Source organism: Sus scrofa, chromosome 13 (assembly GCF_000003025.6).
Source record: "Sus scrofa isolate TJ Tabasco breed Duroc chromosome 13, Sscrofa11.1, whole genome shotgun sequence".
In the NCBI taxonomy this organism is placed as follows: domain Eukaryota; kingdom Metazoa; phylum Chordata; class Mammalia; order Artiodactyla; family Suidae; genus Sus; species Sus scrofa.
Window position 1 is genome coordinate 136,436,920 of NC_010455.5, and position 17,590 is coordinate 136,454,509.

The following is a 17,590-nucleotide window of genomic DNA, read 5'->3' on the forward strand; positions in this document are numbered from 1 at the left end:
AACCCGCAACCTCATGGTTCCTAGTCGGATTCATTAACCACTGCGCCACGACGGGAACTCCAATCTTAAAATTTTAAAAAGAGGAAAAAGACCTCAAAAAAAAAAAAAAAAAAAAAAGAGGGAGAATTATGAAATGCCAAACAGCAGGGAAATGGAATGCCAGGCAGCCATTTTGTAATTGTAGGTTAATGAGCAGCAATGTTAATGAGAAATTAAGAGGAAACACTCATGTTACAGTGATACGTAGCATATTGCATTATTGTTGTAATATATTTGTACATAATACAGATGCTCCTTGACTTTCCATGGGGTTACTTCCTGATAAACTCACCATAAATTGAAAATATCATATCAGAAGTATATTTAATAACCTAACGTACTGAACATCAGAGCTTAGCCCAGCCTACATGAAACATGCTCAAACACAGCACACTGCAGAATAGCACTGGTTTATCCTCATAATCCCATGGCTGACTGGGAGGTGTGTCTCCCTGCTGCTGCCCGACATCACCAGAGAGTAATTTTTACCTTGTATTGGTAGCCTGGGAAAAAATCAGAATTCACAATTCAAAGTAGAGTTTTTAATGAATGCACATTGCTTTCACACCATTATACAGTCAAAAAAAAAATCCTTGGTGGGACCATCATAAGTGGGGACTTTGCACAGGAAAAGTCTAGAAGGGAATGCACCAAGCTTAGCTATATTTTCTAAAATAAGCATGTATTAATCAAGAAAAATCAGTTTAAGCTTTAAAAAGTTAAGTCAACTAAACAAATCTGTAACCTCAGGTGAATATGTTAAACATTTACAGGAGAGGGATGAAGAAGGGAGAGGTTTTTCACAGTTTAATCTAATTTAAAGCTAAGTTTATTAAATACTTAGTTTCCCCAAATCGTTCAGTATGAGTGTGCACTATATAGGTGAACAGACTGCAGTTTCTGGGTTTTTATTTTAATTCTAATTAAGACTTTCAAAAGGTAGCTCAGTTTCCTTAAAGAAAAAAAAAGGGGGGGGGAGGGGTTCATTTCTCCCCAACTTGATTTAAAACATTCAGGAGTTCCCGTGGTGGCTCAGTGGTAAGGAACCACACTGGTATCCATGAGGATGCAAGTTTGATCCTTGGCCTCACTCATCGCTCGGTGGGTTAAGGATCCTGCCTTGTGGTAAGCTGCCGTGTAGGTCTCAGACGTGACTCACACCTGGCCTTGCTGTGGCTGTGGGGCAGTGGCAGCTGAAACTCCCTTAGTATTCCTCGCCAACATCAACTCAAAACTCAATGCCAGAGTTCCCCTTGTGGTGCAGCAGAAATGAATTCCCACTAGTATCCATGAGGATGCGGGTTGGATTCCTGGCCTCATTTAGTGGTTTGGCTATGGGGTGTGGCAGTGAGCTGTGGAGTATGTCACAGTGGTGGCAGAGCTCCTGCATTGCGGTGGCTATGGCTGTGGCTGGCAGTTGTAGATCCCTTTGGATCCCTGGCCTGGGAACGTCCATATGCCGCAGGTGTTGCCCTAAACAAAACAAAGCAAAACCTCAGTGCCTTAAAAAGACATTAAAATTTGTGCAGTACAAACACTGTGGTAAGAATACTGTGTTATTCTTTATTAACAGTAATTACCTCCACTGAAGAGGTATGCTTGGAAGTAAAACCAAAATCCCAACTAATAAGCACTGTTCTGAAATCAAGAGTCACATAATGAAAGATGTGAAATGGCCGTCAGAATTACGCAATGATAAGGAAACTGAGGGTTGATTTTTATTGACCATCAAGAACAAAAACATTCACAATGGCATACAAAAACACGAACTAAAAATACAGAATCAAATCCCACGGTCAGTGCAATTCCATCTGAAACCTAACCACCCTCTACCCCAGTCCCTTTCTCAGGTCCTGGCGGGTCCCCGCCACCACTTCCCGCTGCTGAGGCAGGGTTCTCCACCAGAAGCTCCCGCTGCAGGACGGAGAACTCCTCCCAGGTGGCCTGGAACCCGGCTCCACCCACCGCTCCAGCTCCCCGCCCCGCCCAGCTCCGTCCCCTCCCGCCCCCCCGCCCTGCCCTTCCCTTCCCTCCCCCGGTCCCGCCGCGCTCGCCCGCGTTCTGTGAGCTTCTCGCACCCTCAGCCCGAGTGTGACGAGCCTGGGCTGGCAGGGGTCTATTGCGCAAGCCCAGAGAGCTGGGCTGAAGTTAGGGGAGAAGCCTTGGCTGCGCTCCCGAGACGATGAAGCGCGGCGTTCCGCGGGCTCCTTCCCGGAAGCGGAAGTTCGGGGGGCGGGCCGAGGGCCGCTGGGAGTCCGCGGCGGTTAATTCTTTTCACCGTGCCTATTTGCTTCGCTCCCTCTGGACTTTTCTGAAGCTGCGAGAGATGGTTAGGTCGGGATCTCGGCCGGGCCAGGTGAGGTCTGCGGACCTGAGGCGTCCACTCTGGGGGCGGAGAGGGACTGAGGGAGTTCTCGGGCCGGGAGCAGTGCAAAACCCCACTTGAAAAAATAAAAACAAAGGCAATGCTCCCGCGTAAAAAATGCTGGGCGAGGAGACGAGACGGGGGTCGGAGGTGGTGGCACCTGATCTTAACGTCCGAACGCTCAGTCCACAGACCTATTTTCTGTTTTAATCGTTGTGGTCCTCCAGAGCGCTGCCTTTGGTGTGGGGCCCGGGGTTCGAGTCCAACCTCCGCCGCTGGGTCGGGTGAGTTAACCGCTCCAAGCCTCGTTGCATCAACTCCAGGTTCTCGGCTCTTCCAAGTGCCTCCGTTAGCTGATCTTCGGTCAGCTAGTGTTTTACTGACAGAAAAAAAAAATTCTTCCAATTGTGTCCCTGTATTAGGCCTTTTCCCTTTCAAAGCCATGACTCTCATCATTTCTCCTCTCAGGAACACTTCTCTTTTCTTTTTTTCAGGATGAAATCTCAATTCTTTTGCCTGTCAACACAGCCATTTTTTGATGTGGCTTGAGCATTCCTTACCAGCCACTACCCTCATTCGCGTTACGTACGGTACTCTTCACCTTTGTGTTCTACGGTGCCTTGGATGCTCCTGTTCTCTCAGGCTTCCATACTTTTGTGCTTTGTTCAGCCTAGAATGCCCTGATACCTCCATTTCCCATTTCCTGTCCCTCAGATCAAGGATCACTTCTTGAAGTCTTGTCTAGCACTCTCCCATTTCCATTGTTTGGGTGCCCTTTTGCGCTCCTTTTGTGTCCTTACTAACCTTTATCAAATCACTTTTCAGGCTAGAGACATTGCTATTCTTCTGCACTGCTGAACAGCTTAACACTGTATTTTCAGGTAATCGATCAATAAGAATCAGCTACTCCTCACATAGCCCTTCTACTTGGAGTGATCTTATTCCTCCTTACATATGTCCACACCACAGCCACCCTTAGACTTTTTTTCAAGACCTGGCTGAAGACTTTCTTCATGAGTATTTTCACACCAGCCCCACCCTTATCTTTTTGTATTGAATGAACTCAGAGTATGTGCAGTCAGGAAGGGGGAAGGATATGTTTTTGTTTTTTTTTTTTCCTTTTTTTTTTTTTTTGTCTTTTGTCTTTTGTTGTTGTTGTTGTTGTTGCTATTTCTTGGGCCGCTCCCGCCGCATGTGGAGTTCCCAGGCTAGGGGTCCAATCGGAGCTGTAGCCTCCGGCCTACACCAGAGCCACAGCAACGCAGGATCCGAGCCGCGTCTGCAACCTACACCACAGCTCACGGCAACGTGGGATCGTTAACCCACTGAGCAAGGGCAGGGACCGAACCCGCAACCTCATGGTTCCTAGTCGGATTCGTTAACCACTGCACCACGACGGGAACTCCGGATATGTTTTTTTGTAGTCACAGTCACCTGCAGATCCATATTCCAATTCTGCCAGTGTTATCACAGTGATAGTAAGCAAAGTACTTTGTACTTCTCTGAGACTCCTTTTCCTTATCTGTAAAATGGGTATAAAATTCTGCCACAGAGAATTGAGGAGATTAAAGGAAAGAACCTGGTAAAACATCTGTTTCACACTTGACATAAAATAACATAATTTAGTCCCCTTGAAAACACTTAGTTTATTACTGTCTTAATGATAATAATAGCAGCTACCATTTACATCCCGCTTATGTGACAGGTACTACTTTAAGTGCTTTTACATATCACATGTAACTGTTCATGTAATCTTCACAGAGCATTAGGAAGTAGATACTATTACCCTCATTTTATACATGAGATAATTGAGGGATGGAGTTCAGATAACTTCCCTGTAGTTAAGACAACTGATTAGCAGAGGAAACAGAATTCAGATTCACATATCTGGTACCAGAGCCCATTCTTTTATACCTTAGTCTGTATTTCATTAAATGCACGACTGAACAAGCTACTGTTTCTGAAATTTAGGCTTCTGCCTCACAGAAGTAATAACAATCACAGGATGTGGATTAAGTGGTAATGAAAGGCTTTAGTACCCTCTAAATTATTCCATTAAGGTAACCTTATCTCACACTTGTTGGTAGGAGATATGACTCCTAAGAAATACTTACATTTTTCTCAATCAGTGAGTAAAAAGTTTAATAATAATATCTAGTGTAAGTAAATATGAGATTAAAAAACTGATTCTCTGATGCATTGCCTTTTGGGGCTCTTCTTTTGGAAAGCAGTTTTGCAGTGTGTATCTATGGCCTTTAGATGACTAATAACCTTTTACCAAATAATTAAACTTTTAGTCCTGAATATGAAAGGCTATTTTCAGTATATGAAAAGGTTCATTTCAGGTTTGTTTTTTAATTGTGAAAAATATGAAGTAAACCAAGGATATATTACTTCCACTTAAGAAAATGCTATACAACCATTTAAAAAGTTTGAAAAACACAAGATTCAAAATTGCAACTGTCTAGTCATGATGACTAAATAAATAATTCATATGAAGCCCCAGTAGCAGAGCACATCTGGTGCCTGTATCTTGGTTTTTAAATACTGGTGTTCACTAAGAGGAACCATGACTTCTTGGAAAAATGGCTAATTCCAGGACTGAGGCAGAGAAATTATAAGATGAACCTGGATACATCAAAATACAAAGCTCCTGCACAGCAAAGGAAACAGTTAGCAGAGTGAAAAAGCAGCTTATGGAATGGAAAAAAATATTTGTAAGCCATATATCTGATAAAGGGTTCATAACCAAAATATATTAATAAGTCTCACCTACAACTCCATAACAAAACCCAAATAACTTGATTGGAAAATGGGCAAAGGACTTGAATAGATATATCTCCAAAGAAGACATGCCAATGACCAACACATATGAAAAGATGCTTAACATCACTATCTTTAGGGAAATGCAGATCAAAACCACAATCCTACCCTCATACCTGTTAGGATGGCTGTTATCAAAAAAAGCAGAACAACAACAACAAAAAACCCCAATCCAGAAAATAAGTGTTGGTGAGGATGTGGAGAAATTTGAACCCTTGTACACCGTTGATGGGAATGTTAAAGAGTGATGCAGCTGCTGTGAAAAACCATATGAAGTTTCCTCAAAAATTAAAAATAGAACTGTCATATGATCCAGAAGTCCAACTTTGGATATTTATCCAAAAGAATGAAAAACAAGATCTTGAAGAGATATTTGCACTTCATTTTTATTACATTATTCACAATAGCAGAGATGTGATAATAACCTAAATGTCCATTGATGGGTTAATGGATACAAAGCAGTGGAATAGTTTTCAGTCTTAAAAACGAAGGAAATCCTGTCATCTGCAACATGAATGAACGTTAAGGGTATTATGCTAATGAAATAAGCCAGTCACAGGACAAATATTGCATCATTTCACTTATATAAAGTATCTAAAATAGTAGGACTCATAGAGAGGAGAATGGTAGTTGCCAGGGACTGGAGGGAGGAGGGAATAGAAATAAATATACATTTTAGTTATGCAAGGTGAATAAGTTCTAGACATCTGCTATACAGCACCATACTCTAGTTAATATTGTGTTGTACACCTGAAAACTAGGCAGCGAAGAGTAGCTTAAAAATAATGACATACTAAAATGATACAGAAGCCAGTTTGAAGAGACTCCTACTGACAGCATCTGGGACAATTTGGGCATCAATATAAGTAATAATAACGCATCACTAAATAACATAGGAGTCAATGAGTTCATACTAACAAGTGAAGTACTTCACTAAAGTGGAATGCCAACTAATAAATGTGAAAGGAATGATAGAAGTTAGTATAAATAACCACTTGACAAATGATTAAGGAAAGATCCTCAGTGGATGCTAAAACTACTAGATAAAAGTTTGATGGATGGGATGTTTGCATAATCTCAAAGTATCTCCCCACAAAATGCTTAATATTTGCAGCAGTAAAAATAGTAACCTTGTAGTGAAAAATCTGGCAGGCACCATCTTAAATAATTAAAGTGTACATCGCCAATAATGGGACAAACTGACATCATATATGCCTGTTCCTATTGTATTGAGAAGGATACAATATCCCTTTTGTGGTATTCCTGCCAAAAAACACAACCTGAAACTAATCATGAGGAAGCAGATGAGTCTAAACGTCCAGAGGGACATTGTACTGAGGTAACTGCTCATATTCTTTGAATATGTCAAGGCTGTAAAAGATGACGGATGATAACCTGGGGAACTGTACAGATTAAAGGAGACTAAGGACATAATCACAATTTAAGATGCAACATATATGATCCTGGATTGAACGTGGGCCAGATGTGTTTGTTTTTTTTTTTTTTTTTTTTTTTTTATAAAGGAGAGTATTGGGATAATTGGCAAACTGAGTAAGATCTGTAGATTAGATTATAGTATGATTTCACTGTTAATTTCCTGATTTTGATCATTACACTTGGGTTATATGAGTGACATTGTTCTTAGGAAATATTTAGGAGTAAATATTTAAATATAAAGGGTATCATGTCTGCAACTTTGAAATGATTCAGACAAAAAGTAATACTGTGCATTTTTTTGAAAGAGGACATGGCAGATGTAGTAAAATGTCAAGAGCTGGGGAGCTGTGATGATGTGTATACATTTCTTTTGTGCTATTATTTCAAAACAGTATAGGAGTTCGCATTGTGACTCAGGGGATTAAGAAACCGACTAGTATCCATGAAGATGTGGGTTCAATCTCCTGGCCTTGCTCAGTGGGTTAAGGATACAGTATTGCTGCAAGCTGCAGTGTAGGTTGCAGATGTCGCTTGGATCTGGACTTGCTATGGCTGTGGTGTGTAGGCTGGCAGCTGCAGCTCCAATTCCAACCCTAGCCTAGGTATTTCCATATGCCGAGGGTATGGCCATAAAAAGAAGAATGCAAAAACAAATTTGAAGGAAATGTGCCAGTATGATACTGTTGCAGCGTGCTTTTATCCTGACTGTTATTTTTTGCCTGATTTTCTGTAATATAACCTTATGTGTTTTTGTTTGTTTTTTGTTTGTTTATTTGTTTTTGAGAAATACTATATACAATCTTACACAGGCCATTTGCCATACATTTATCTTAGTATACTTTCTTAATTTTGAAAGATAATTATTATGGTAGTTAGACTTAGCAGTATAGTAGTTTGGCTTTTGATTATGGTCCTGCCCAGGACATTCACACAGATATTGTGAAGGGAAGGACACCGAGGGGCCCATGCAGAGACCGGTGGATCTATGTTACATGGGATCTTATGTCCTCCAACATTGGTTCTCACTGCTGGCTTCATGACTCCATCATATTCCAAGTTATCTTTAGGAGACGTGAACTGTATCAACCCAATTTACAAAGTATGTTCTCAGTAGCGTTCTTAAAAGGAGGGAGTACATATTCAAGCAAATAATAGAATATTATATAACTCCAGAAAGTTTGAATAGTAGCTAGCTGCTCACAGCTATCTTAGTATGAAATTATGCTAAGCGGTTGTGGCTCATACCAGTATTCATGAGGATGCAGGATTGATCCCTGGCCTCACTCAGTAGGTTAAGGATCTGATGTTGCTGTGAGCTGTGGTGTAGGTCGCAGATGCAGCTTAGATCCCACGTTGCTGTGGCTGTGGCATAGGCCAGCAGCTGCAGCTCTGATTTGACCCCTAGCCTGGAAACTTCTACATGCCACAGGTACGGCCTTGAAAAATCATAAATGTAACTGCCAACAGTGCCTGCACCTGGAGGATAAGATGAGGGAATGAGTAGGAAATTTAATGTCTTTTAAATATTATATTTTGAATAGAGATTATATTTATCTGATATAAAATTGTTAAAATAGGGTGTTCCCACTGTGGCACAGTGGGTTAAAAATCCAACTGCAGTGACTAGGGTCATGGAAGTATGGGTTCGATCCTTGGCCCAGTGCATAGGATTAAAAGACCTGGTGTTGCTGCAGCTATGGCATGGGTTAGTCCCTGGCCTGGGAACTACCCATAATATGGGTATGGCCACACTAAAAAATAAATAAATAAATAAATAAATAGTTATTAAGATATAAAAAGGTATACCGTGGAAAGTATCCCTTGCTCTGTCCTCCAGATTCTTTTTCTCTCTATACAGGTAACTACAATTAACTGTTTCTTATATAACTCTCAATATATTGGTACATGTATAAGCAAATACATATTTTTTTTTATTTTACATAAAAGAAGCCCACTTAAGTTACTTTTAAAATTCAATATTAGAAAACATATGCATTTAAAAAGAAAGATTGAGGAGTTCCCCTCGTGGCGCAGTGGTTAACGAATCCGACTAGGAACCATGAGGTTGCGGGTTTGATCCCTGGCCTTGCTCATTGGGTTCAGGATCCGGTGTTGCCGTGAGCTGTGGTGTAGTTTGCAGACTTGGCTCGGATCCCGCGTTGCTGTGGCTGTGGTGTAGGCCGGCGGCTATAGCTCTGATTAGACCCCTAGCCTGGGAACCTCCATATGCCGCAGGTGCGGCCCAAGAAAAGGCAAAAAGACAAAAAATTTAAAAAAAGAAAAAAAAGAATGAGATGTAGGCAAAGAGAAATGGTAGAGTTTTCACGTGCTAGTCTTGTTAGGCATTCAAAAGGATGTGGATAAATAGAATCAGAGTTTTAAACTCTGCCCTGTATCTTGAATTAACTTATATGTTAAGAAGAATGGGGGCGTTCCCGTCGTGGCGCAGTGGAAACAAATCCAACTAGGAACCATGAGGTTGCAGGTTCAATCCCTGGCCTTGTTCTGAGTTAAGGATCCAGCGTTGCCTTGAGTTGTGGTGTAGGTCACAGTCCTGACTTGGATCTGCTGTGGCGTAGGCCGGCAGCTGTAGCTCCAATTCGACCCCTAGCCTAGGAACCTCCATATGCTGTGGTGTGGCCCTCAAAAGCAAAAAAAAAAAAAAAAGATGGGGAATGTAGAACATATTGAGGGAATGAATATAGTCCACACTTACTGTAGTAGGTACTCCCAGTTAAAATATCTTAGCTTCACCTTCTGCTTAGGTAGACTTAAGGAACAAATTGTATGTGTTGCTTGCTCAACATTTTGTAAAGAACAAATTATTTATTTATAAAAGTTCAATTATATTTGTGGGGTTTATTAAAAATTAATATGATACATAAAATGAAATATTATTCAGCTTTAACAAGAAATTTTGCACATACTTCAACATGGATGAACCTTGATATTGTTATGCTAAGCAAAATAAAAAGGGACAAATACTGTATGATTCCACTTATATAAGCTTCCCAGAGCAGTCAGATTGATAGAAACACAAAGTAAAAGGGTGCTGCCAGGGCTTAGCGGACGAGAGGTTAATGATGAATGGGTACAGAATTTCAGTTTGGGAAGATGGAAGAGTTCTGAAGACGGATGGTAGTGATAGTTGCAAAATAATGTGTGTAGTTAATGCCACAGAACTGTACACTTTTTTTTTTTTTTTTTTTTTGTCTTTTTGCTATTTCTTTGGGCCGCTCCCGCGGCATATGGAGGTTCCCAGGCTAGGGGTCAAATCGGAACTGTAGCCACTGGCCTATGCCAGGGCCACAGCAACGCGGGATCCGAGCCGCATCTGCAACCTACACCACAGCTCACGGCAACGCCGGATCCTGAACCCAATGAGCAAGGCCAGGGATCAAACCCGCAACCTCATGGTTCCTAGTCGGATTCGTTAACCACTGCGCCACGACGGGAACTCCTGTACACTTTAAAATGACTAAATTGGTAGGTTTTATGTATGTTTTATCACAAAAAAAGGAAACGAAACAAACTTTTGGGTTTTGTCAAAACAGTGTACTGAGAATATAATAAAATATTTGTTTATCTACTACAACATAATGCATTATTTTCATAGGTATTATCTTCAGGAAAGCACACTGGACCTGCTAAGTTAACAAACAGAAAGAAAGGGTGAGTACCTAAAGAAGTTTACAACTTCAGGAACTCTGAAAAAGTATTTTCAGATCTTTGGGCTGGCCTAAATTTTGCCTACCCCTGAAAACTAGATAGGTTCTCTATTTCACCACTCCGGGGAGGAAGCATTTTTATCTTCCCATATTGATCATTTTAGTGTTTAATGAAGTCCTGCATAGATCCATCATTTCCAGGGTTGGACAAGCTTTCTTATCCAGCCTTTCCTGGAAAGAAAAATGACTATAATACATTTTGGGGAAAAAAACTTTTTGTATTATTTGTAAAAATACTAACAAACTTGTATTTTAGGACTCATTTAAGAAAGATATCCCGTCTTAATGCAGATTCTGGCTATCCCACTCATTCTGATTCAGAAAGTCAGGTAAGATTAAATAGTAGATACAACATATACTACTTTAATTAGTTTTCAGGTGAAAGCTAAGAAGGAGGAATTCAATGGTGAAGTATTAATTGCCCTAAGGGAGAATGAAGGCTTCATGGAGTTTCCATTGTGGCTTAGCAGTAACAATCCAGCTAGTATCCATGAGGATGTGGGTTCAATCCGGGGTCTCTCTCAGTGGGTTAAAGATCCAGCATTGCCATGAGCTGTGGTGTAGGTCACACAGATGTGGCTTGGATCCTGTGTTGCTGTGACTGTGGCTGTGGCTGGCAGTTGCAGCACAGATCTGACCTCTAGCCTGGGAACTTCTATATGCCAAAAAAAAAAAACCAAAAAAAGAATGAAGGCTTTTTGCTTTAAAACGTTTCTACCAATAATAAATTGCTTCTAAATAAGGGGATTTTTAAATTACAGATTTTTTTTTTTTCCTGTGTTAAAATTTTATGTACAAATTTCTAAATGACTTTCTCCTTACAGAGTGAAACAGTACAGGGGCTTGATGGTTGTGCTTCTTTGCTACGGGACATTTTGAGAAATGAAGATTCAGGTTTTACTTTTTAAATGCTTCTTTGCTGATCACTTTTTCTCAATTACATAGTTCTATTAGGGCTAATGAATTTTTGTTTTAATTATTAATAGGTTCAGAAATAGCATATTCAGAAAATAGATATAACCCCAGACCTTTAGAAAGCAAAAGATGTGGATCTAAAAAGAAAGGACATGAAAAACAACACACTGTTCCTTCAGTAGTCCGGAAAGAAATTTGTAAGTATTTTTTCTCGTATTTATTTATTTATTTTTGTCTTTTGTGGTTTTTTTTAGGGCTGCCCCCACAGCGTATGGAGGTTCCCAGGCTAGGGGTCAAATTGGAGCTGTAGCCGCTGGTCTATGCCACAGCCACAGCAACACTGGATCTGAGCCAGCCTTGTCTGCGACCTACAGCACAGCTTACGGCAACGCCAAATCCTTAACCCATAGAGCAAGGCCAGGGATCAAACCCGCAACCTCATGGTTCCTGGTAAGATTTGTTTCTGATGCGCCACGTCGGGACTCCATCTTATTTATTTAAATGCAATACTTAATTGTGTTATTCAGGTGTGTGTGTTCAGGCTTTTTTTGTCTTTATTCGGTTTCTAATTGTTGAGAAGTTGCTTTTTTTTAACTATCATTTTCCCAAGAGGAAAGTAGAAAAAAAAAGTAGCTAGGTTTTGTAGGAGAGATGATTCAAAAACAGAATGACATTTGGGAGGTATGTGGTTATCTCCTTGCCCCTTGTTTCTGTTGATATTCACAAATTGGTTAGGTTTTGTGTGTGTACATACGGTTTTAAAGTATTTTATGTACATATATTTTATTTTGTTTATTTTTTTATATACGTATATTCTAGGTAAGTTCTGTAGCTCAACTTTTTAAGCTGCACAGTTAGAAGATGTAAATAGGAAGATAAAATTCCACGTTGGATAGATAGGTAAGGAAAGAAGGCCTGCCACTAATTGACAGTGAATGTAGCCAAGGATGTTTTACACCCTCACAGTTAACTTACTGACTTAATTGAGTGTAATAATTCAGTAAGCAGTTTGTGTGTTTGTTTTGCTTTCCAGGGCCATATCCGCAGCATGTGGAAGTTCCTAGGCTAAGGGTCGAATCAGAGCTGCAGTTACCGGCCTACACACCACAGCCACAGCAACAAGGGATCTGAGCCACGTTGTGACCTATGCTGCAGCTTGTGGCAATGCCAGATCCTTAACCCACTAAGCAAGGCCAAGGATCAAACCTACATCCTCAGGGGTACTGGTCAGGTTCGTAACACAATCAGCCACAACAGGAGCTCCACAAAAGCAGTTTAGAATAAGCAAGTTTTGATTATGTTGTTCCCTGGAGGCCTAGAGAACAAGATAGCCCAAAATGGAGATGGAAAAGTCCATGCTTGGAATTCAGATGGTTGAGAATGGAAACAGCTAGTTCCATAGTTTAGGTGAGCCAAAAAACTTGAGCACAACAGTTAATGCTTAGATTCAGCTTAACCAACCCTGGATCTGGTCAAAGAGACTGAGAAAATAAGGGTAGAGCATTCAAAGGACTAGAGGCTGATGTTGCAATGGTCCTGAGATAGGGAGATGAAGTATAGGAAATAATTGACTCATCTTGGAGGCCACTCATTTAGCCTGTATTGTCTGCTCAAGATGGCAGTCTCTAGCCTCACGTGGCCACTGAGCACTCCCAGGAGCTGAATTATAAATGTTACTTTACTTTAATTAATTTAAATTTAAGTTTGAATAAATTTGATATGTGATCTAGTTATTAGAAAACTTTAAAGTATGTTTAGAATAACTTAGGTAAGTAAATCTATTTTTTAACTCTAAGTTTTATTAAATCTAAATACACATTGAGGATTTCTGGTGAAAATTTACCATCTAGATGGAGATATGCTTTGTAGTAAAATACAAAGTATGAAGATTTAATACAAAAAATAAAATATCTCAGTGTTTAGGAGTTCTGTTGTGGCTCAGTGGTGAACAAACCCAACTAGTGTCCATGAGGACAAGGGTTCGATCCCTGGCATCGCTCAGTGGGTTAAGCATCTGGCGTTGCTGTGAGCTGTGGTGTAGGTTGAAACGCGGCTCAGATCCCATGTTGCTGTGGCTGTGGTGTAGGCCGGCGGTTATAGTTCCAATTCAACCCCTAGCTTGGGAACTCCATATGCCGTGGGTGTGGCCCTAAAAATACAAAAGACAAAAAAAAAAAAGGTATATATATGTATCAATGTTTAATGCTAATTGCATGTTGAAATGTGACTATTTTGGCTATATTGATTTGAATAAAACATGAGGATTAATATTACCTATTTTTTACTTTTTTAATATAGCCACTGAAAAATTTTAAATTATGTATACACTTTACATTATATTTCTATTGGACAACATTTGTCTTAACCAGGGATCAGCATACTGCAGCCAATTTTGTCTTATAAATAATCTTTAGTTATCTATTTTGTAAATAAAATTTTATCAGAGCATGGCCCTGTGAATTCATTTATGTATTTTCTGTGGCTGCTTTTGTGCTGCTGTTGCAGAGTTTAGTAGTTTTGACAGAGACCATCTGGCCTGCTAAGGGTAAAGTGTTGATTCTCTGGTCTGATAAGAAAACGTGTGCCAACCCCTGGTCTAGTTCTTGAAGTAGAGGCGTATTTATTGGGGCTAATAAAGGAGTGGTAGCACCAATTGCCTATTCCTCACTCTCATTTGAAATGTACATGACTGACAGTGATGGCATAGTAGCACCTTGTTGAATCCCAGCTTAACTGTTATCAGAGTTCCAACAGAAAATAGGATTGCAGCACTCAAATTAGGATAATTTGAGGTTTATTTGCAAGGAAACACATTACAAAGGTGTGACTGGGGTATAGGAAAACCACAGGTGATTGTGCTAGCTTGGTGCCAGCAGCGACAGCAGAGCTGTTATTATCACTAGACCTTAAGGGATAAGGTGAGGAAGAGGTTACTGGGACTCAGAGGTACTGCTGTGTAGATTAGTCTGCCTTGAGAAGAGCAGTGAGCTTCATGGGATAAAGCCAGCCCACAGGGGTCCCATAGAGAGGGAGTTGGAACTAAATACTCTGAATTCATGCCTCTTCCTTTCCTTGATAATGCCAAGACTCCCATTGGGTCAGACCCAATTGGAAGCCTCTTGATGTATAACATATCTGGGATTTGGTTGTCATTCTTACAAGCTAGTCAGTTGACCTTACTGTGTCATTGCATGTTTTTTTTTTTTCCTTTTTTTTTTTTTATTACTCAATGAATTTATTACATTTGTAGTTGTACAATGATCATCACAATCCAATTTTATAGGATTTCCATCCCACAACCCCAGCTCATTCCCCCACCCCCCAAACTGTCTCCTTTGGAGACCATAAGTTTTCCAAAATCTGTGAGTCAGTATCTGTTCTGCAAAGAAGTTCATTCTGTCCTTTTTTCAGATTTCACATGTCAGTGAAAGCATTTGATGTTGGTGTCTCATTGTATGGCTGACTTCACTTAGCATGATAATTTCTAGCTTCACCCATCATTGCATGTTGCTAGACACAAGATTCTTGGGTCAGAGACAAAGGACTTTATTACGCATAGCATAACAAGCAGTATATACATCAGCATGTTTGTGTATTTGTGTTGGTTCTTCCTTGCTGCCAGTTCCCATTGAAATAATGGGATGGAACCTAGGCAGATGCTGCACATGCTGCAGGTTTAAGTTTCAGCTGAGGGTCACTGAGCTTGGGGACTCCATTGCTTTGTTAATGAGAGTAAGCAAGCCTATACTTGTCTCAAGGAGAAACATTTCCTTATCCCTCAAGGTTGCTCACTACAAACATAACCCTGAGAAATGGCCTTGGTAAAGGGCTTAGGTCAAGTCCTTACTTCCTCAGTTGACTCAGCAACACGTGTAGAGGCAGAAGAGACCGATGAAGGAATGTCTGTTAACAATCTAATCCATATACATCAGCATCCCAGAGAGAGTAGATCAGGATGGAGACAGATTGAGCATAAGTTTGGAGGAGCAAATGAGAAAGATCTGGCATCTAGCCTCCCTATTAAATTTTTATTTGGATTAGAATCTGATCAGCAGTTCTGGCCTGTGATCAGGATACAAAATTCTTATTGTCCTTTCCTCTACACTTTCATCTTTAGAAAGAATGACCTGCTTCCCATAGGACAATCACCTTGTATTTGAAATTAGTTCTCATTGATTTATTCATTCCTGAGGTTGACCCATCAGAAGCAGAAGCCTCTTTCCATTTGGTTAAGTTACTGTCTTTTTTAGTTGAGCAAACTCTGGCACTATATTTAGTTGATCTTTTTTTTTCCTTTTTTTGTGATTGGCAGCTGTTAAAACAGTATTAGGTTTTTTGTTCTGTTATCATAGTGCTCAAAATACACAAAACCGTGCTTAGCAATTGTTTTCTTTTCCATCTCTGTACAAGTGAGATAAGCATAAATAGGACTTCAGGGAATCTCTTATAGCATGTTAACTAGTATCTATGTATCACTTTAATTTTGACATACATTATCTTATCTTACTATTTTATGTTAACTATCTTCTGGGGCTTGGACTCTTTTTTTGTGTGTGTGTTTTTTTAAGACTGCACCTATAGCATATGGAAGTTCCCAGGCTAGGGGTCACATCAGAGCTGTAGCTACTGGCCTACGCCACAGTGACAGCCATAGCCACAGCAGTGCAGGATCTGAGCAGGGTCTGTGCCAGATCATTAACCTACTGAGCGAGGCCAGGGATCGAACCCACATCCTCATGAACACTAGTCGGGTTCGTTACTGCTGAACCACAATGGGAACTCCTTGGACTCCTTATGTGTTTTCTTTCTGGGACCTGCCTGATCATTGAGCATCCATGGACCGCACATACCTACCCTGATGTATATTGGGAGGAAGGGGCAAAAAGGCAGTTCCAAAAGTGCATTGAGAGCTTGCTTGAGAGTACTCCTGACATTTAAACAAACAAACAAACAAAAAAACCATTTTAAAATAAGTGACTTTTTACATTTTGATAACTGTGTTGAATGCATGGGCACATGACCCTACTTTGAGTGGCCTACATTTCTGCCCTCACTTTGGGGAAATACACCGCTACAGGCATAATATTTTGAGCATTGATTTCCCCCTTCAATGCCAGGTGTTCTTTTACATATTTCAAATTAAATGGGCATCCAGCAGCTCCTATATGTAGTAGATATTTGTTCTATATTTGGGTGGCAGGAATTATCTTACCTGTCAGACAATGGTTGTACATCTAGCGCTACACAGCAGCTAGAATTCAAGGACAGAAAAAATTCTGAGGACTGAATAAATGACTCTATCCCTTTCATGAATTCTAGTTATCAACTGACACCAATTAGACACTGCTGCCCTAATTTGTTTGGTGAAAATGTTTATGTAGGATGCTTTGGTATAGTGAATTAGAGCAATGTATACTTCATTTGTATTTGTGTAGTAACAGGCTATTTTGTTGTTGATGGTGGGTTTTTTTTTAATATTGAAATATATATCCATGTATATCCATTTATGGATAGCTTGGGATAATTTAAGATTTTTTCTCAAATACAAATATGTAATATTCTCAGTAGAGTTTCATATAGATTGAGTTAGTAAAGAGGTAAAGTAAGTCATTTTAGCTCTAAAGCTTTGAATTTTAAGAAATGTTTGAAATTTATTAATTTATGTTGGATGATGACATCTGCTGGCAAAGGGATAATATTGTAGTTCAGCTTTATCAGAGATTGTGAAAACCATCCCTTGAAAAGAAGGTGAGTGAAAGCCAATGCTTGGGACCTGTGAGTGTAAAATTTGAGAATTCCTCAAACCAGACAATTTTTATCTTATGCAACCAAAGGAAATCCAAGAGCAGAAGAGAAACTAGAAATCAGGAAAAGAAGATTAATGTGCTGGATGGCCAGGGGCTGCCTATGATCTCACCCTTCATCATTTTAGATTCCAAAGTTAAAATGTTTTAGAGGATTCTTTCCCACTTCATTTATTATAAAATTGTGTTTCTAATAAATTTTTTTTTACAGAAACGTTTATTAACCAATTAGTTGTAGCTCATCTATTCAAATAGCAAAGAATAACTGTAACTGCATGTCACCTCAAGGGGACATGAATAGAGGTATATTACTGTTATCAGATGGGAAGATTTGTGAATATGAAATATTTAATTGTCTATATTAAGACTGCAGCCATTTGGTATTAGATATAACATTTACTGAGTTCTTACTGTGTGCTAGACGTTGATACTTGTGCTATCTCAATTACTTTTCACAACAATCTTATGGAATAGGTAAT

At 39.9% G+C, this 17,590-nt stretch overlaps 1 protein-coding gene across 13 annotated transcripts in view; it reads left to right on the plus strand.

The window, feature by feature from the left end:
• Window positions 2,096-17,590, plus strand: part of CCDC14 (coiled-coil domain containing 14) — a 63,590-nt gene continuing 48,095 nt past the window's right edge. For 2 of the 13 annotated variants that reach the window (XR_002337868.1, XM_021070220.1), the window contains exons 1-6: window positions 2,096-2,395; window positions 2,632-2,688; window positions 10,281-10,336; window positions 10,649-10,721; window positions 11,217-11,286; window positions 11,379-11,504. Coding sequence is in view for 6 of the 13 variants with exons in the window: in XM_021070220.1 (XP_020925879.1) it covers window positions 2,222-2,395; window positions 2,632-2,688; window positions 10,281-10,336; window positions 10,649-10,721; window positions 11,217-11,286; window positions 11,379-11,504 (556 nt within the window). In the remaining 7 variants the exon portion in view is untranslated. Of the gene's footprint in view, window positions 2,396-2,628; window positions 2,689-2,898; window positions 2,995-3,229; window positions 3,286-10,280; window positions 10,722-11,216; window positions 11,287-11,378; window positions 11,505-17,590 lie in introns of those variants that run through there. The other 11 variants (XR_002337869.1, XM_021070221.1, XM_021070227.1 and 8 more) reach the window with 10 other exon arrangements.